At 33.5% G+C, this 18,181-nt stretch overlaps 2 protein-coding genes across 4 annotated transcripts; one reads left to right on the plus strand and one right to left on the minus strand.

Moving 5' to 3' along the window:
• Positions 1–8,101: 8,101 nt before the first annotated feature.
• On the plus strand, positions 8,102–12,603 carry LOC118048877 (protein unc-13 homolog). 2 transcript variants are annotated; one of them, XM_035058719.2, is made up of 5 exons: positions 8,102–9,045; positions 9,299–10,186; positions 10,295–10,750; positions 10,872–11,058; positions 11,472–12,603. In XM_035058719.2, exons 1-5 carry the CDS (start codon positions 8,440–8,442, stop codon positions 12,434–12,436), a joined length of 3,102 nt encoding a protein of 1,033 aa, XP_034914610.1. In that variant the 5' UTR covers positions 8,102–8,439; the 3' UTR covers positions 12,437–12,603. The 2 variants fall into 2 exon arrangements, with proteins under 2 accessions (XP_034914610.1, XP_034914611.1); XM_035058720.2 differs by having other exon boundaries at positions 8,103–9,030.
• Positions 12,604–12,961: 358 nt separating this feature from the next.
• Positions 12,962–17,916, minus strand: LOC118048878 (protein NRT1/ PTR FAMILY 5.2). 2 transcript variants are annotated; one of them, XM_073412015.1, is made up of 5 exons: positions 17,634–17,916; positions 17,283–17,369; positions 15,604–15,821; positions 14,225–14,790; positions 12,962–14,087 (listed from the first exon to the last, which is right to left on the minus strand). In XM_073412015.1, the coding sequence occupies exons 1-5, from the start codon at positions 17,740–17,742 to the stop codon at positions 13,208–13,210; spliced, it is 1,860 nt and encodes a 619-aa protein (XP_073268116.1). In that variant the 5' UTR covers positions 17,743–17,916; the 3' UTR covers positions 12,962–13,207. The 2 variants fall into 2 exon arrangements, with proteins under 2 accessions (XP_073268116.1, XP_034914612.1); XM_035058721.2 differs by lacking the exon at positions 17,283–17,369 and having other exon boundaries at positions 17,634–17,907.
• Between the last annotated feature and the right edge of the window lie 265 nt (positions 17,917–18,181).

An 18,181-nucleotide genomic window follows, 5' to 3' on the forward strand; every position in this document is an offset into this window, starting at 1 on the left:
ATGACTGAATTTTTTTTTACTGGGCCGGACCCGGCAATAATGTAATTGGAATTGCGATCAAATTTCACAAATGCTACGTCATTATGCGATATCCTTCTAATTTATGTAGTGTTATTAAATAATATTAAGTACTAGTTTTTCGAGTAAAACACAATTTTTTTAAAAAAAAATCAACAATTTCATTATGTACAAAATTCATTCGACAATAACTACAGTTATCATGATTTATCTTGCGTGCAATAAAATTAAGTAAAATATTATCAGGAATAAAATTGAGATTAAAGTACGAATAAATTTAATTTACTTTAAACTATTTTTTTAAAAATATATATATATATATATATATATATACACACACATATATTTTTCACGTGAACAATACGAGTGTAATTAATTAAATGTACTAGTTTTTTAGGGAAAAAAAAACTTTGTGCACTAGTTTTCAAAAAAATAATAATAATAATAATAATTGTTCACGTGAACAGTGCGTTGTGGAGCATGGCTCCGCTGTTCAATGAACAGTGGAGCCATGCTCCACTGTTAACAACGGTCAGCAGCATGAGAAGCAGCATTTTGCTGCTTCTCAACACCTGCGGTTCAGCCTCAAATATCAGTGGGTCCTACCAGCAAAATACCCTGTTTTTTTCTTTAACCAAACACTAGGTAATGTGGTTGCTGGTGAACCTCACCCGCAACCACACTAGCAAACAGCCACTTAGCTGCCTGCCACTGCCAGTGGCCTTCCTGGCTGATTTTGTAAAAGTTTTTCCATGGTGGGAGCCGCTCTTCCTTCTGGCTTCAACTTGGCTCGTCAAGGATCTCACCTTGGGAGTGTAATTATAATTGATATTTAAAATGATTTTTATTTAAAAATATATTAAAATAATATTTTATTATTTTTAAAAAATTATTTTTTATATTAACACGTTAAAATAATTTAAACACAAAAATAATATTAATTTGAACTAATATGTTAAATGTAATTAATGAAATTGTCAAGTCTCTCCTCACTCCCGCAGAATTCTTATAGTATATAAGAAAAATTTTAATATATATTTCAGTTATTTAACAAGATAAGTCACGTGTTTCACTAAATATCAAAGTATAAATTCCCAAATATTTCAAACATTAGTTATATTGTTCACTCACGTGCATTTATTTCACACCGTATTAAGATTAAAATTTCCTTTTAATTTCATCCTTTTACGGGGATTGCACGTAGAACACACAAGCAATTAATAATGTCATTAACTATATTTAACGGAATGGTTTAATTAAGAAATACAAATTTCTTGACGGTGCAGCTGAGCTTACCCTAATAGTTGGATGATAAATTTAAAAGTTGCCTTAAATATATTCTTAAACTATCAATGAGCTTCCAACCTTTCAAGTCCAAGCCATTATTTGATTAAAACCTGTTTTAAAATATTGAGAGTTGTAATTTAATTGATTAGATTTTAAATTTATTTTTTAAAATTTATTAATTTGAGAGCCACAAATCTCAAAATTATTAAAAACTTATCTAGTCATTAATTTCAATACCTTGAAGAATTATTTAAAAATATACATAAATTTACTCAAACATCCAGTCACCAAAATAAACTTGTCTTAGAAGAGATAATTACACTGCTGGTATACCAACTTCTCACTATTTCTCAATCGAGTATATTAATGTTTTTAAAAATCCCAAATCAAGCATCTCAATCTTCATTTTTCCGTTTTTTTTATGATATGACAATTGATTTTGAACAAATAATTTAAACTTGAGACCATTTATTATAATGAAAATGTTACCTGCAGAAAAATAAATCTATTTATCCTGTTGAAAAAAATTCTAAATAGCAATGCATGTCCATGAAAGATGATTCCACGCAGCCCACCTAGTACATTTTCAAGAGATGTGTTGCATAATTGTCTAGATAATAGTTTAGTGATAAGTGTTTAAAATTAAAGAATTTATTTTTTTATAGTTTCAAATTTGAGCTCTATAACTGCTAATATAATAATTATTGAAGGTTTACATGGTCATTAATTTTAGAATCCATGAAATTAGTTGAGATACGTGCAAGCTGGCCTGAATACCCATATTAATAATAATTAAAAAAAAATAGGCGTGTTTGGAAATATGGTGTAAATCACGTTTCTAAAAAATTTAATTTTTTTTATTTAAAATAATTTATATATATATATATAGATTATTTTGATGTCCTGATGTAGAAATAATTTTTTAAAAAAATATATTTATTTTAATACTCTAAACAAAAAATCTTTTAAACCACTGTCACTCTTATAATTCCAAATATTAATAAAACTTTTGACAGCGTGCCACTCGATAGCTTAGGTCATCTTGCCAAGGAAGATTTTACTATTTATTTGGTTAATTACGGGGCAAGCTTAAAATTTACGATGCTTCGTATAATTTATATTCATTAATTGCTTGTAAAACACATAAACAATTAGTGATTTTATCAACTATATTTAACGGAATGGTTTAATTAAGAAATATAAAATTTGGATGGTAAATTTAAAATTTAAATTTGAGACCTTTTATTATAGTAAAAGGTCACTTGTAGAAAAATAATTCCATTTATCCGGTTGAAAAAATCTCGTTCTGTTTGGAACAAGTTTCTCCCGAAGAAAAGCTCAAAATTTGAAATTAATCAATCAAAACCAGCTATAATGTCATCGCACAACAGAAAAGCTCATGGAAATCAGGCAATACAAGCTATTCGACCTGTGATTCTTAGCAGGTAACATTGTAATAACAATTGTTTTTTAAATAATTTTTTGTATTAAAATATATATCAATAAATTTTGTGAAAATTATTTTTAATATTAGCACATCAAAACTATCTAAAACATACAAACTATATTAAATTTTAGCAAAAAAAACAGTGTCTAAAAAAACAAGAGAAAAAATGATATCATGGAAATGTAATCATTTTAAATAAACAAAAAAATCAATGTTAAATAATAAAAAACAATGTTGAAAAGTGAAAAGAAAAAAAAAACAAGCTAAAAAAATATTGCCAGTCGATGTTAACCCATTAATGCCATGACTGGGATCATTTGACCGAAAATAATAAGTTTGGAAAAAACTCAATGCTCAATATTCAATTAATAAAATATTAAATAATAAAATTCAAAAAATTCAAAAATATAAAAAAAAATAACAATCTTAAGCCAAAAAAAAAATATGAGCCTACCAGGTTGAAACCGTTAAACCTACATGTTAAGTTATGAGATTTGGGATAACTCAACATAAAAGAAAACAAAAAAAATCACATAACTCTCAATTTTTTTTGAAAAACAAATATCATGAGATGGAAAAGAGTAAGTAAATAAAACTAATGTCAACCCTTATCTCACACCATTTGATTGGAAGCATCAAATATAAAAAAACATGAAAGCTAATTTTCAACAAATCAAATTTTGAATAATATTTTTTTAAAAAAATAATCCACACAAAGGGATTCAAAATAAAATTAAAAAAGTAATTAAAAGCCAAAAAAACGAACGAGCCCACCTAGATTAGATAGCCAAACACACAGGGCATGTCATGAAATCAAAATAACCATATAAAAAGGAAAAAAAATAAATTCTATTAAAAAAAATTTTCAAGTAATGAAATCAAAAAAAAAAAATAATAATGTTAATATGTGTTAACTTATAAAATTCATAAACTAGTCCATTTAATCGGAAGCATCAAACATAAAAAAAAAAATCACGGAGCTTTAATTCCAATAAATCAAATATCAAATGTTAAAATTTAAAAACAAAATCAATCATAAAAAAAGAATTTAAACAAAAAAATGATAATTAAAAAAATAAAGATCAGATTTAAAAAAAAAACAATAATGAGAGGATGGTTAATTTTTTATTGAATGGCTAAATTGAAAATAAAAATTAATTCTATGAAAGAATTAAAAGAATAAGGATCAATTAAAAAAAAACAAATTAAAATTTTTAATTAAATGATAAAATTAAAAATAATTAAAAATTTATAAAATAGTCAAGAAAAAAGTAAAAAAAAATAAATTGAATAATAAAATTAAAAAAAATAAAAAATTTATAAAAAAATTAAGGAATAAAACTACAAATCAAAATCAAAAAAAATAAAATTTAATACTCAAATATCTCAAACTAATAAAAGGACAGCGTTGAAAGTTTAGATGCCAAGCATGAATTTTAAGGGAGAGGAAAGGAAAGAAGAAAGAGAAATATAATTATTGGTACACTAACTTTTCAACTTTTCTCGATCGAGAAAGTATTGATATATTTGGAATTTTTGGGCCCACAAAAGTCGGTTGAAAACTTGCCCGACAATTCATTTATGAAATTTTGGGCACAGAACTTGGCAGATATCACCGAAGGGGCATGGATCGCATTAATGAAATCTTCGGCTCATAACCGGGTTTACATATTTCATTGATAAAAAAATTATACTCTATCGAGAAACCAGATAATATCAAGTTTAATTTTTAAAATTTTTATAAAATAATATTATTTAGATTTATTTAAGTTGCTCAGCTAACCCATAAACTAGATATTAATTTTATGGATATGATCCAAACCAAGACTCAATTAGGTTATTAATTTAGTGATTTATTAATTTGATAATGTATTTTAAGCTATATTTTATATTAAACCGAGTCATAAATTAATTTAGTCTACTTGGTGGATCAACTATGTCTTGACAATCTATTGAAACTCGGATAATATCGAGTTTGATTTTTAATTTTTTTCTAAAATGATATTGTTTAAATTTATTTAAGTTGCCCAACTAGTCCATAAACTAGATTTTGGTTTTATAGCTATGATCCAAACCAAGACTCTGCTAGCTTATTTATTCAGTAATTTATTAATTTGATAATATATTTTAAGCTATGTTTTATATTAAACCAAGTCTTAAATTAATTTAGTCTGCTTGGTGGGTTAACTATATCTTGACAACCTATTTAAACCTATATAATATCAAGTTTGATTTTTAAAATTTTTCTAAAATAATATTGCTTAGATTTATTTAAGTTGCTCAACCAACCCATAAACTAGATTTTGGTTTTATAGCTATGATCCAAACCAAGACCCGGCTAGCTTATTCATTTAGTGATTTATTAATTTGATAATTATATTTTAAGTTATATTTTATATTAAACCGAGTCATAAATTATTTTAGTCTACTTGGTGAGTCAACTATGTTTTAACAACCTATTTAAACTTATATAACATCGAGTTTGATTTTTAAAATTTTTCAAAAATAATATTGTTTAGATTTATTTAAGTTACTCAGCTAATCCATAAACTAAATTTTAGTTTTATAGCTATGATCTAAACCTAGACTTAGCTAGCTTATTCATAATGCATTCCTATTTATCTATACAAAAAGATATTTTTTGCCAAGTTGGTCTCCTTCCCACCAAGTTAGTAACATAATTGAAGGTCCAAAAAGGAAAAAAAAATTACTCGTAGGAAAATAATTTAAATTCGAGACCTTTTATTATAAGAAAAAGGTTACTCGTAGAAAAGTTGATGGAAATTAGACAAAATACTTGATTGAGAGTTTTGAAAAGGAAAAAAAAAAAGTATACTCTAGTGTAAAAATAAAAAAATTATACTTGATCAAGAAATGTTGAAAAGTTAGAGCGTACCAATAGCATAATTATCTCATTGAAAAAATTAGCTTAGATGCATTATTATCAACACTTACATCACGCAATCCGTCATTAATGAAGTGTTAATCTAGTAATTAGAATATTATTATATTTTTAAAAGGTTGGGAATATAAGTTTAATTTTTAAAAAACTTATTTATTAGAAGTAATAGCTACAAATTCTAACCAAGACTAATCATTTTTTAAAAGGATTTGAGAATAATCGGTTTGAGCAAAAAAAAATATCACCCGATCGGTCCCCTTTTTTTTTTTTTTTTATTATTATTATTATTTGACAGGGATTAAAGTGGATTTCGTGTGGGGCGAGTGAATGATTGATCATGTAAAAAGTTTTTCCATGGTGGGCTCCAATCTTGCTTCTTTCTTCAACCTGGCTAGTGGGGGACAGATTTTAAAATAAGAATAAAACTTTTTACAACGGTACAATGTACTGCTATTGTTTGTATTGGGTGGAAAATGTTATTTTTGAAAAAATTAATTTGTTAATATTAATAATGAATTTTAAATTTTTTTAAAAAAGTATTATTTGAATATAATTAAAACTAAAAATATTTTAAAAAATAAAGTTACTGAAATTGTAATCACACTGATTGCTCATTAGCTAAGGTCATTTGCCAGAGAAGATTTTACTATTTTTTTGGTTAATCACGGGACGAACTTCAACTTTACTACTAGGATAATCTCAATCCAACATTATTAATATGTAGCGTCAAAATATAAATTCTCAAATACCTTAAAATAATCACTATTATTGTATAATTATTGTTCAATTTATTTATTTATTTAGATGAGGTTTTGTGAGATGTTATAAAATATCCAAAAAAAAAATGTAAAGATTTTTTTTTAAAAGCATATTTATTGTTGTTTTTTAAAGTATTTGCATTCATAAATATATTAAACTAATATTTCATTTTATTTTTTAAAGATTATTTTTAATATTAATGTATCAAAATAATTTAAAAATATTGAAAATATATTAATTTAAAATAAAAAATAAAATATTTTTAAAACATGAAGAAAAAAAAAAATGCCTTCTAGCTTAACACGGATAATGATTATGAAAAATGAATGAGCCACAGCCATTGATATCTGTACGCGTGGCGAAGAAAGAAAAAAGAACAAAAACACGTACAATCTAGCTGCTTTATAGAATTTAGGAAAAAACAACACCACATATCCTATCACATCACATCAACTTAACTTTTGTCGTACATTTAGACAAAGGCACTATTTTGTCGGCCTGAATTCCGCAGATGGGCCTCTGCTATGGGCCTAGACTATAATTGGTTGAGGTTCCACAAGATTCTGAGGTGATTCACATCAACCATTCTTACAGCCCCAACATTTTCTATTCGTAAATAATTTAAATTTAATATTTAAAATTAATAACATTCATTTCTTTTTATTTTTGTTTATTTTATCTTTCAATCTTATTTTTTTAATATAAAAGACAAAGAAATAAGTATTTCGAGAAAATTAAAGAACCTGGATCCAGGCCATATATGCACTGACAAATAAATTAAATTATTTTAACTTTGAAAATCAATGCAATGGATCGATCTTGGGGTGTCTGTGGTTTAAAAACGTGGTAGAAAATAAAACCAATTAATTAATCAGAACGATAGAAGATCTTTCAGTTCCAGTTCCAACTGGATTGATAGCACATTTGAATCCAAAACAAAAAAACAACTGAATAGTGCTGTTGGAAAGCAAGTTCTGAACGTTGTTCTTGAAGAACTGCGCGCAGAGATGGGCTTTAATTGGACAATGTAAAGACATTTGTTGTTCTTTCTTGCTTGGCTGTCAAACACTCGACGAGGATCAAAGATTTTGTTTTAACCAACTTACAATAATAACATAAAATTAGGGTTAGAAAACCAAACTATGAACGTACTACATGCTATAATTAGCTTCATATATGGAAAACATTTGACATCTTCAATCTCCTTTTACAAATGACTTCGATTAATGAATCCCAAGTATATTATATATGTTATGTCACTTGCACAATTTATCAATCCAATCCAAACTATTGTTATTAATCTCAATCAAGCTCGATAACCTATTGATCCAACAATTAATTTTGAACTAGATTTTATATTGAATTGGATTGAAAATTAACTTGATCAACTTATGAATCAACTCATATCTTAATGATTTAATGGGTGATATCAAATTTAACTTTTAATTTTTTTCTAAAACAATATAGTTTAATTTAAAAAAACTTGAAATAACATCACTTAAATTTATCTAAATAGCTTTGTCTAAATCAAATCGTCAAATCCAGTTTTATAACCATGTTGAAACTAACACATAGCTAGCATATTCATGGTGCATTCCAAATATATATCTATCCAAAAATATAGTTTTGCCAAGTTGGTCCTCTTGACAACAAGTTGGTAACATAATTGTAGGGGTAAAAAAGAAACAAAAAAAAAAAAAGATGAAAAATTTACAAAGCAGAAATTCCGGAGTAGTAATTGCTAATATTTGCTAAAACATAGCAGTTCACCACCGTAATCTTTCCTAGTTTTCCTCAGACAACAATGTTGATGTCTCTTAGCCATCAGCTGTGTTTTTCATATCTCTCTCTCTTATCACAAAATCGCTGTATTAACTAACAAAACTACCACACAAAAGTCTCATGCAGCCACATTTCTGCATGTCTCCTCTTCTCTAATTTTTCTCTCCATATATTAAGAGAATGCTCTCCGTCTCTCCCTTCTTTCTCCCGCCGGATATCTGAGACATCACTGCCAATATTTTTAATGGCCCAACAGAGTCGCCGCGAATCCTTCTCTGGTACCCTAACGACCTCCAGCTCCATTGACCCCGAGGACAATGATCTCTCTTGGCCTTTTGGAGACCTTGAAGGCCTTGACAAGGATGATGTCAGTGAGACCGCCTATGAGGTCTTCTTCACCGCCTGCCGCTCCTCCCCTGGCTTCGGAGGTGGCCGCAATGCCATCAACTTTTATTCCAGCCATCACCACCAACAACATGATGGCGATGGAGCAGGAACTGGCTCACCGAGTGGTCGGATGGGCGGTGGTCCGGTGGTGGTGATGTCTCCGACGAGTCGGATAAAGCGAGCTCTGGGAATGAAGATGCTGAAGAAGTCCCCTACAAGGAGGATGTCGGCTGTTGGAGGCGGCGGAGGCGGGTCGGCAACAGTATCACCGACTGGCCCTCTAAATCATGGCGGGACAAGTCCTGCCATGGGGTTTGCCACGGTTCCGATTTCTGGGAGGCCTCGGAGGCCACTGACTTCCGCGGAGATAATGAGGGCGCAGATGAGAGTAACGGAGCATAGTGATAATAGGTTGAGGAAGACGATCATGAGGACTCTTGTTGGCCAAGTACGTACTGCTACTGTATGTATTGCAGAATTATAATTTCATGACAAATTTGATGAACATAAAATTCACATGTTTTTGCTTCTTCTTTTTTCGATGTTGATATAACATTTTGTACGTGCATAATTTAGTTGTTAATGACAGAAATAGATTGAATGATTTTGGATACATATGTATGTATCGTTTGTCTTAATTGTTTGATTTTGGATGCATCATAATTTTCGTTTTGATTTCATCAATTCATGACTTGTTGTTCTCTTCACTTTCACAGATGGGCAGGCGAGCAGAGACGATAATCCTGCCATTGGAACTCCTCCGCCACCTAAAACCGTCAGAATTTAATGACAGTCAGGAGTACCATCTCTGGCAAAGGCGTCAGCTCAAAATCCTGGAGGCCGGCCTCCTCCTCCACCCTTCAATCCCGCTTGATAAATCAAGCCCTTATGCTATACGTCTTCGTGAAATTATCCGTGCCAGCGAAACCAAACCTATCGACACAGGCAAAAATTCTGACACGATGAGAACCTTATGCAACAGTGTTGTTTCCTTGTCTTGGCGAAGTGCCAACGGTACACCAACCGATGTATGCCACTGGGCTGATGGATTTCCACTCAACATTCACCTATACGTTTCTCTTCTTCAATCAATATTTGATTTTAGGGATGAGACGTTAGTCCTTGATGAGGTTGACGAGCTTGTTGAGTTAATGAAAAAGACATGGTCTACACTGGGAATCAATAGACCTATACACAATCTGTGCTTTGCTTGGGTGCTTTTCCAGCAATACGTACATACTTCACAAGTAGAGCCCGATCTTCTTTATGCGACACATGCTATGTTATCGACAGAGGTGGCTAATGATGCAAAGAAGCCAGACCGAGAGGCTATGTATGTGAAGCTTTTGTCTTCTATGTTGGCTTCAATGCAAGGGTGGGCAGAGAGGCGATTGCTTCACTATCATGACCATTTCCAGAGGGGAAATTTTGTCCTAATTGAGAATCTCTTACCTTTAGCATTATCAGCGTCAAAAATTTTGGGAGAAGACGTTACTATCGCAGAAGGGATTGGGAAAGAGAAAGGAGACACACAGATAGTTGATTCATCTGGGGATCGTGTGGATCACTATATTCGAGGTTCTATAAAGAATGCATTTGCAAAGGTTGCTGTTTCTATACGTCTCCCCTTTGCTTAATTATCAGTAACAACATTTACTGTTTCTGTACTACGATGTATTTCATGTTAAGTCATTCTTGTTTGTTGATTGCAGATAATAGAAACTGGAAGCTATAAGAGTACAAGTCTGGAAGTGAAAGATGAAGCAAGCGAGGCTCTCCTGCAGTTAGCTAAAGAAGCTGAGGACTTGGCCTTGAGAGAGAGAGAGGTTTTCAGTCCCATACTAAAGAAATGGCACTCAATTGCAGCTAGCATTGCTGCCGTAACGCTACACCAGTGCTATGGAGCAGTTTTGAAGCAATATCTTGCTGGGGTGTCGACCCTCAATAATGAGACTGTTTCGGTACTGCAGAGTGCTGGAAAACTCGAAAAGGTTTTGGTTCAAATGCTGGTTGAAGACTCTGCAGAGTGTGAAGACGGAGGCAAAACAATTGTACGAGAGATGGTTCCATACGAAGTTGATTCAGTCATACTGAGGCTTATGAAAAAATGGATTGGAGAGAGGTTGAAACGTGGGCAAGAATGCCTTAACCGTGCCAAAGATTCTGAAGTGAGTTTCTTTTAATTTGTTTGCTGAAATGAATACAGCATTTAAGCTTCTATGGGTGTGAGATTTTGCTTTTTTATTGTCAAAAGTACTCGAGAGTAAAATGGTGAAATATATGTTACAGACATGGAATCCCAAGTCCAAAAACGAGCCACATGCGACATCAGCTGCGGAGTTAATAAAAATAGCCAAGGAAGCTGTGGATGATTTCTTTGAAATTCCTGTTGGAATTACCGATGATCTGATTAATGATCTAGCCGAAGGTTTTGAGAATCTCTTCAAAGATTACTCCAACTTGGTAACAGCTTGTGGTAAGAAAGTAGCTCCTTCTTTATTCTTTGTGGTATCTGTCAAAGAAGATTTATATTATTCTCTAAAAGTAATCTCCTAGGTTTTTTCTGCTTGGACTTGTTACTTTAGGAGTGACTTTCTCTGCGGAAGTAATTGCTTAGAAGCAATATGGTATTATAAAATAACTCACTGATGACCACAGAACATTTGACTGGCAGCAAAGATTCTTTGGTGGATGTTCTGTTCTGCAGCATGTTATAGTTAATGCATGACTTTTCAAGGACTGGATAATAATGCTCTCTAAGTTCTTCTTTCTTCATTAGAAGGAGATGAACATGCTCCACTGAAGGCTGTCATAAATATAAATATGAGTATGTTCTAAGTGCTTAACTGACTTCAACTAAGCTGTTATTTTCTTTGATATGCTTTGCAGGATCAAAACAGAGCTATGTTCCTACACTGCCTCCTCTAACCAGGTGCAATGGTGACTCAAAGTTCCTCAAAATGTGGAAGAGAGCTGCTCCTTGCACTATTAACTCAGAATATATGCACCAACATGGTTTAAATGATGCTCATCATCCCCGGCCGTCAACAAGCCGTGGAACACAACGGCTCTACATACGGCTCAACACTTTGTACTATCTTCAATCTCATCTCCACTCTCTAGAAAAGAACCTTGCTCTTGCCCCAAGAACCACTGCGTCCCGTGGTTATCATCGCAGGAACCACATCAATTCCTCTTCCTACTTTGACCTAGCCCTTGCATCCATTCAATCTGCCTGTCATCATGTATCAGAAGTTGCTGCTTATCGTTTGATATTCCTCGACTCGAATTCTGTTTTTTATGATACTCTCTATGTTGCTGATGTAGCAAATGCAAGGATCAAGCCTGCACTGAGGATTCTCAAACAGAACCTTAATTTGTTGACAGCAATTCTCACTGACCGCGCCCAACCTGTTGCAATGAGAGAAGTCATGAAGGCCTCTTTTGAGGCCTTTCTCATGGTTTTGCTTGCTGGTGGCTGCAGCCGCATATTTTATCGATCTGATTATCCCATGATTGAGGAGGACTGTGAGAACTTGAAGCGCACATTTTGCACATGTGGTGAAGGATTGATGAACGAGGATGCAGTGGAAAAGGAGGCTGAGATTGTTGAAGGGGTGATAGCATTGATGGGTGATAGCACAGAACAACTAATGGAAGATTTCAGTATCCTTACTTGTGAAGCCAGTGGTATAGGATCTGCGGGTTCAGGTCAAAAACTACCAATGCCACCAACAACAGGAAGATGGAATAGGGCAGATCCAAACACAATACTACGGGTGTTATGCCACAGGAATGATAAAGCAGCAAATCAGTTCCTGAAGAAAACATTCCAGTTAGCAAAGAGAAGATAAAGGAAGTGATGGTTTTGAACTTTTGTGCATTTCAGGCAAAGAGTGTTATAGTTTTGGATGCATTGATCTATTGTATAATGACTTCTAGCCATGAAGCCAAAACAGATACTTTAAATTGGAAATGTGATGGAGCTCATTGTATACATTGGGTTTGGTTTAAGTTAAAATTCCATATCAAGATCCTCTTGGGGATTGAGATAGTATGTTTCTATAAAACATTTAGCCGTACGAAAGCAAAGATCTTCTCAAATGTTGAGCAGAAACTTTCTTTTAAAGACTTACCTTTATAATTCCTCATTGAAGAATGGCTTCTCATTGTTACCTCAATTTCTGATCGAATTGTGTGTGAGAGAAGTTCATTCACTTATTAACATCAGTTCTGCGAAGTTTCTCTAACTTTACAGAGCTTTCCAAGAAATGCTTATATGTTTCAAGCTTACAGACAAGTTACATTACAAAATGCAATTCCTTCCCTGGGAGGAGATTTTCTTAATTATGCTGCTGTTTAAGATGAACACTTGCAAGTCATCAACATTAACTATATCCATTTCTTTTCCATTCAGTAAATAAATAGTAAACATGACAGTTTTATTTCTCCCTCAAAAGGTGAAGAAAATGCAGCATACAGGTATTAAACCACCATTTATCCCAAAGTAGTTCCCCTCCAAAATAGGCTATTGAGGGAGGGAGCTTCTATACAATGGTCGTCAACTTGTAACCTGATCTCCGATTTCAGCTTTGATTTCTATGCAGGCTTTTCTTCTGCAAGTTTCATCCATGTGCAGAAACTTGGTTAGGTTCCCTCAATCTCATCCCCTTCAATTCTTCAGCCAGTACTTCCATTGAATCCGAAACTTCAGCCTTATAAACATAAAACCTAATTACAACCAGGAAGAAAATGAAGTTCAGGAAGTTTAGTATTGCGAAGAAGGCATAATAATAGTCCAGGTGAGAAGCATTTAGGTTATTCAAAATCCACCCTCGGCGACCATGCTTCTCGGTGATATGAGAAACTGTGGAAAGAAGGAAACTACTAATGAAGTTTCCAACGCCAAGACTAGTAGTTGAATAAGAAGTGCCAAGGCTTTTCATGCTTTCAGGTGCCTGGTCATAGAAGAACTCGAGTTTGGCCACCTCTAAAAATGCATCAGCCGTTCCCATGAGCACAAATTGAGGAAGCAAAATGAATATCGTCAAAGGGACTTGGCCTCCCTTTTCAACCAAGCCGTGTTGTCTGGCCACACTTAATCTGTGTCTTTCAATTAATGATGCAGTTATCATGATTATGATGTGAAAAACAAGGCCTATTCCCATTCTCCGAAGAAGAGTGATTCCTCTGGGATTCTTTGTCCACCTACGAACAATAGGAACAAAGAACCTGTCATATAACACAACACAAACAAGCATTGACAGAGTCACAAATCCAGCTAAACTTGCTGGCGGGACTTTGAAGTTGCCAATTTGTCTATCAAGAGTGGTGCCTTGCTTGACAAAAAGAGTATTTATCTGAGCAATCATTGTGCTTGGGACGATTGTGGAGATCAATATCGGAATCATTCTCAACATCTGTTTAGTCTCCTCTACTTGAGTAACTGAGCAAAGCATCCATGGATCAGTTGAACCTGTCTTCACAGCAGCTTTATTTAGGAACCTGCATTCAAGTTGCACAAGTTCAGACTTATTACTAGGCCAAGCCAGGTATATAAATTAGTATCCTTACATCTAAGCTAATGCTGGAAGAAAAGAAAAGAAAAGAAAAAATAAACACGCCCTGCAACTGTTGCAAACCTTAAGGTTGGTGTAGAATCAATCCTGAACTTTCCGGCCTTTGCATATTCTTCCAAGTCAAGCTCATGGAGTTCTTTAGGGTCATTAGGGACTGAAACCTTCCATTTGCGCAGGGCTGCCACTATGACCTTAGCCATCCTTGTAAATGGGCTTCCTGTTGGCTGCCTGTGCCTATAAAATGGGGTGCCACCTAAGAATACAGCAACCGATATCACAAGCCCAAGAGTTGGAAGCCCATACCCTAATGCCCAGCCCACATTGTCTTGTATGTACACAAGTATAGTGTTAGCAAAGAGCGTTCCAAAGAAGATGCTGAACATCCACCAGTTGAAGAAGGATAGCTTATAAGCCTTCTCCTTAGGATGGAAATCATCAAATTGGTCAGCACCGATAGTAGAGATGTTTGGCTTTGTCCCCCCAGTTCCAATAGCTAGCGTGTAGAGGGCTCCGAAGAACACTGCTAGTTGTAATGTGGAGGCCTCTTTACAGTTCTCCACATTGGCATCCTTGCAGATAGGTGGTCTTAGTGCAGGAAGGGAAACTGATAGTGTTAGTAGAGACATCCCCTGCAATCATGTCAGATTCCTTCATTAAAATTCTCACAACTGTAGTAAAAATCACTTCAACAGTTGTTCGTGCGTAGACAAATGATGAACGAACGCCAGATCGCTTTCAGCCATTTAATATTCAAATGTTATCCAAAAACAACGTTATCCTATGAATTATTGTTCCTATCCTATGTTTGCACTAATTAATATATATGCCAAGTTGGCTTAAGGGTGCGAGCTAGTATTTCTTTTTTTCCCCTGACCCGAGACCAGACAAATTACTCCAAGTTGCAATCTTGAAAACTTCAACACATCGAAGCAACTGGTTTTTCTCACAACGAATTAGACAATATCTTCCTAATTCTACCTTATAAAACAGAAACTCCAAGTTGCAATCTTGAAAACTTCAACACATCGAAGCAACTGGTTTTTCTCACAACGAATTAGACAATATCTTCCTAATTCTACCTTATAAAACAGAAACTCTGACGTCAAGCTTTCATATGCCGTCCTCCCACAACTTGGAAATTAATAATTTGGTCACGCAGCTAGATCTCACACGTATTCGTAATCATAACCCTTGATAATTATCCCTTGTTTGACCTAGTGATCAAGAACACAGTACAGCTCGCGATAAATGGATTGATAAATTCAGACAGAATATATAACATGTTCTGAAAAGGGTATGAAACAGTGTTGATCGTAGGATATTTGAATTGAAACATGTGGCCCAAAGAGCTTCTCACTCTTCGGGCGAGATGAAGCAGGGAGCTGGACCAGAAGCAACGCATGCGTACGATAGAGAATATGAATGGCGGCATGCATACATACCGAAAGATAGATGACAGATGCAACGACAAAGGTCCAGTAACGGCCAAGATGAGCATCAGCAACATAGGCACCCAAGATAGGAGTCAACCAAATAGTGCCGACCCAATTTGTTACATTATTGGATGATTTCACTGTGCCTTGATGGAGCTTTTTTGTCAAGTACACTACAAGATTGCTTGATATCCCATAGTATGCCATTCGTTCGAAAACCTCATACACTGCAATACAATACAAAAAGAAAAAAAAAATGATACGTTACTTTCAAACGTTAACAAGTCGAGAAGAAAAAAATATGATGGAGATAATTTTTCAGGATCTTAGTGTTTGAAATGAGCATTGTATATGCGTTCATAACACTTGAGGAACCTGTTTATTTTTAAGTTTTAAAAATGTAGAAATAGTTTCTGCTGGATTTACATGTTTCTTGTATTAAAAATGTAGAAATAGTTGCATTTTGTATTGAAAAGACGAAAAGTTGCTGTAAAAATAGTCATTATTTTCTTGGTTTAATTATATTAATACTTAAAGGGACTTGTTCATTTCATTTACTCATTCAATTTAAATTTGAGGATCAATATTTATGGGAATTGTTTTTTTAAAAAAGAATATATCAAGTCAATGTGAAATGTGTGTTTTTAACACCACCATCGTCGAACCAAAAAGAAAAAATGATAAACCAAAATAATTTTGAAGAACTTTGTCTTTTCTGCCATACAGTAAAATTAATATATATAGAAATGGACATGTAGATAATATTCACCTACCAGAAATTAATAGCAACAAATTATACAGTTCGAGGTAGGTGTGATATTTTAAAAAAATAATAATAATTATGAGTAAATAACTTGCATGTATAAGTAATTTAATTAAAAAAATTGACTTAATGGTTAAAGAATCTAGGTTTTTCTTTTAATAATAGAATTCAAACCTCTAACCAGGTAATTTAATAAGAATAAATCCTTATAAATCTCTTACATGTGTGATTTTCATGGATCCTCTTGTTCTAGATATAAATGCACTATCTTTAATTGAATTAGAAAAAAAATATATATATACACACACACACACACACACACGCTCTGGGTCAGTAAACTTCTATTGATTATTGGTTCGACTACAAGGGCTCCTATCAGCAAGCTTGTATGAAGAGCTGCCATGGAGAAGCAGGAGCCACCTCCGGGCCGGCCAATAAATGATAGGACAGACAGATGGGCTCATTTCACTAATAAGAGATCGCTGACCCTACCCAACGTAGGACACCCCGAAGCTGGTGGCTCTAAGAGCAGCATTCAATTTGTGGACTAAAAATGGTGGTGCAGGTTTAGCTTCGAAATCATCTCCTAAATAGTTACTCCTAGCTACTCGATATAAATTCTAGCTCCCACTTGGAAGGAAGGCTAGAACGAAGTAGCTGATGGATATAAAGAAAAAATGATGATGACCCTTCTCAGAATATTTATTGACTGGACAGCAAAACTTCCTCGGGACAGCATAGCTGGAATGGAAAAGACAGAAAACCTAGACTTGGAGAGGACAGACAGTAGCCAGATTTATTTAATACCTGCTTATTATCTATGATCATGAGGCCCATGTAAATTAATCATGTGATATGTTCATAAAATGAAGCAACAGTGAATTAGAGTGTCCTCCTGAATATTTGACATCAAAGAAGAACAGACCTCCAGGTAGAGCTGGAGAGATGTACAGTCGGAGAATAGCGTTGCCGGGACATACTGTCTTTCCATGGCTATGCACGATTGTTCGGGCTAAAGTGATTAAAAGGGGAAAAAACAGAAGAAGAAGAAGAAGAAGAAGAGTTCAGCCACCTGGCAAACAGCTTCCAAGTTTGAAGGAACGCAAGCTCAAAACAGCAAATGTCCTAAAATACTTGCAGACTAGTACTGGGCTAGTAGGTAAACTACTCAAAGACTCATTAATGAATATCCTAGCTTGTCCTGTAAATTTGGAAAAACTAATACCCTTGAGAGATCATAGAGAGAGGGGAGGAGGAAGTAGAGAAGATAAATTACCAACAACAAAGGAGCAAGCTCTCAATCCACCTCTCTTCGATCTAAGTACAGGCTTTCCCTTGAGATCCACGGTCCCATCTTGTGTGTAATCATCAAGCCCGTGTTCCATAGCCACCAGCTCTTCAGCCTAACAACTTGCGCGCGCCCACTTCTCTGTTCTTCTCGACCTTAATTATGCTCCTCCACTGGCTTCTTGCTACCGCTATATATCAAACTGTCAATCTGGCAACAACGCTTTTAAAACCTTAATTTACCATTTTGCCATTATTAATCCCCTTTATCAATAATCTTTTGTTTCTCCTTTTGCTTTACTCACATGTAGTTTATAGTAAATTAAGAAGCCACGTAGAGTTTGATCGGTAATATAATTGTGGTTATTTTTTTAAATAATTTTTCATGTTAAAATATATATTAATGATATTTTTTTTATTTTTTAAAATTTATTTTTAATATTAATACATTAAAATAATTTGAAAACACTAAAAAATATATTAATTTAAAATTAATAAAAAAATCAAAAAAATTCAAATTTTTTTAAAAATACTTTT

The sequence above is a fragment of the Populus alba genome, chromosome 10, assembly GCF_005239225.2.
Source record: "Populus alba chromosome 10, ASM523922v2, whole genome shotgun sequence".
NCBI classification, from domain to species: Eukaryota; Viridiplantae; Streptophyta; class Magnoliopsida; order Malpighiales; family Salicaceae; genus Populus; species Populus alba.

Coding starts and splice junctions, on each gene's coding strand:
- LOC118048878 (XM_073412015.1), bottom strand. CDS start 17,742: ATGGAACACGGGCTTGATGATTACACACAAGATGGGACCGTGGATCTC. Junction 17,370..17,633: donor AGCTTGCTCCTTTGTTGTTG/GTAATTTATCTT, acceptor TAATCACTTTAG/CCCGAACAATCGTGCATAGC. Junction 15,822..17,282: donor CTCTCCAGCTCTACCTGGAG/GTCTGTTCTTCT, acceptor ATTGTATTGCAG/TGTATGAGGTTTTCGAACGA.
- LOC118048877 (XM_035058719.2), top strand. CDS start 8,440: ATGGCCCAACAGAGTCGCCGCGAATCCTTCTCTGGTACCCTAACGACC. Junction 9,046..9,298: donor GCCAAGTACGTACTGCTACT/GTATGTATTGCA, acceptor TCACTTTCACAG/ATGGGCAGGCGAGCAGAGAC. Junction 10,751..10,871: donor ACCGTGCCAAAGATTCTGAA/GTGAGTTTCTTT, acceptor TATATGTTACAG/ACATGGAATCCCAAGTCCAA.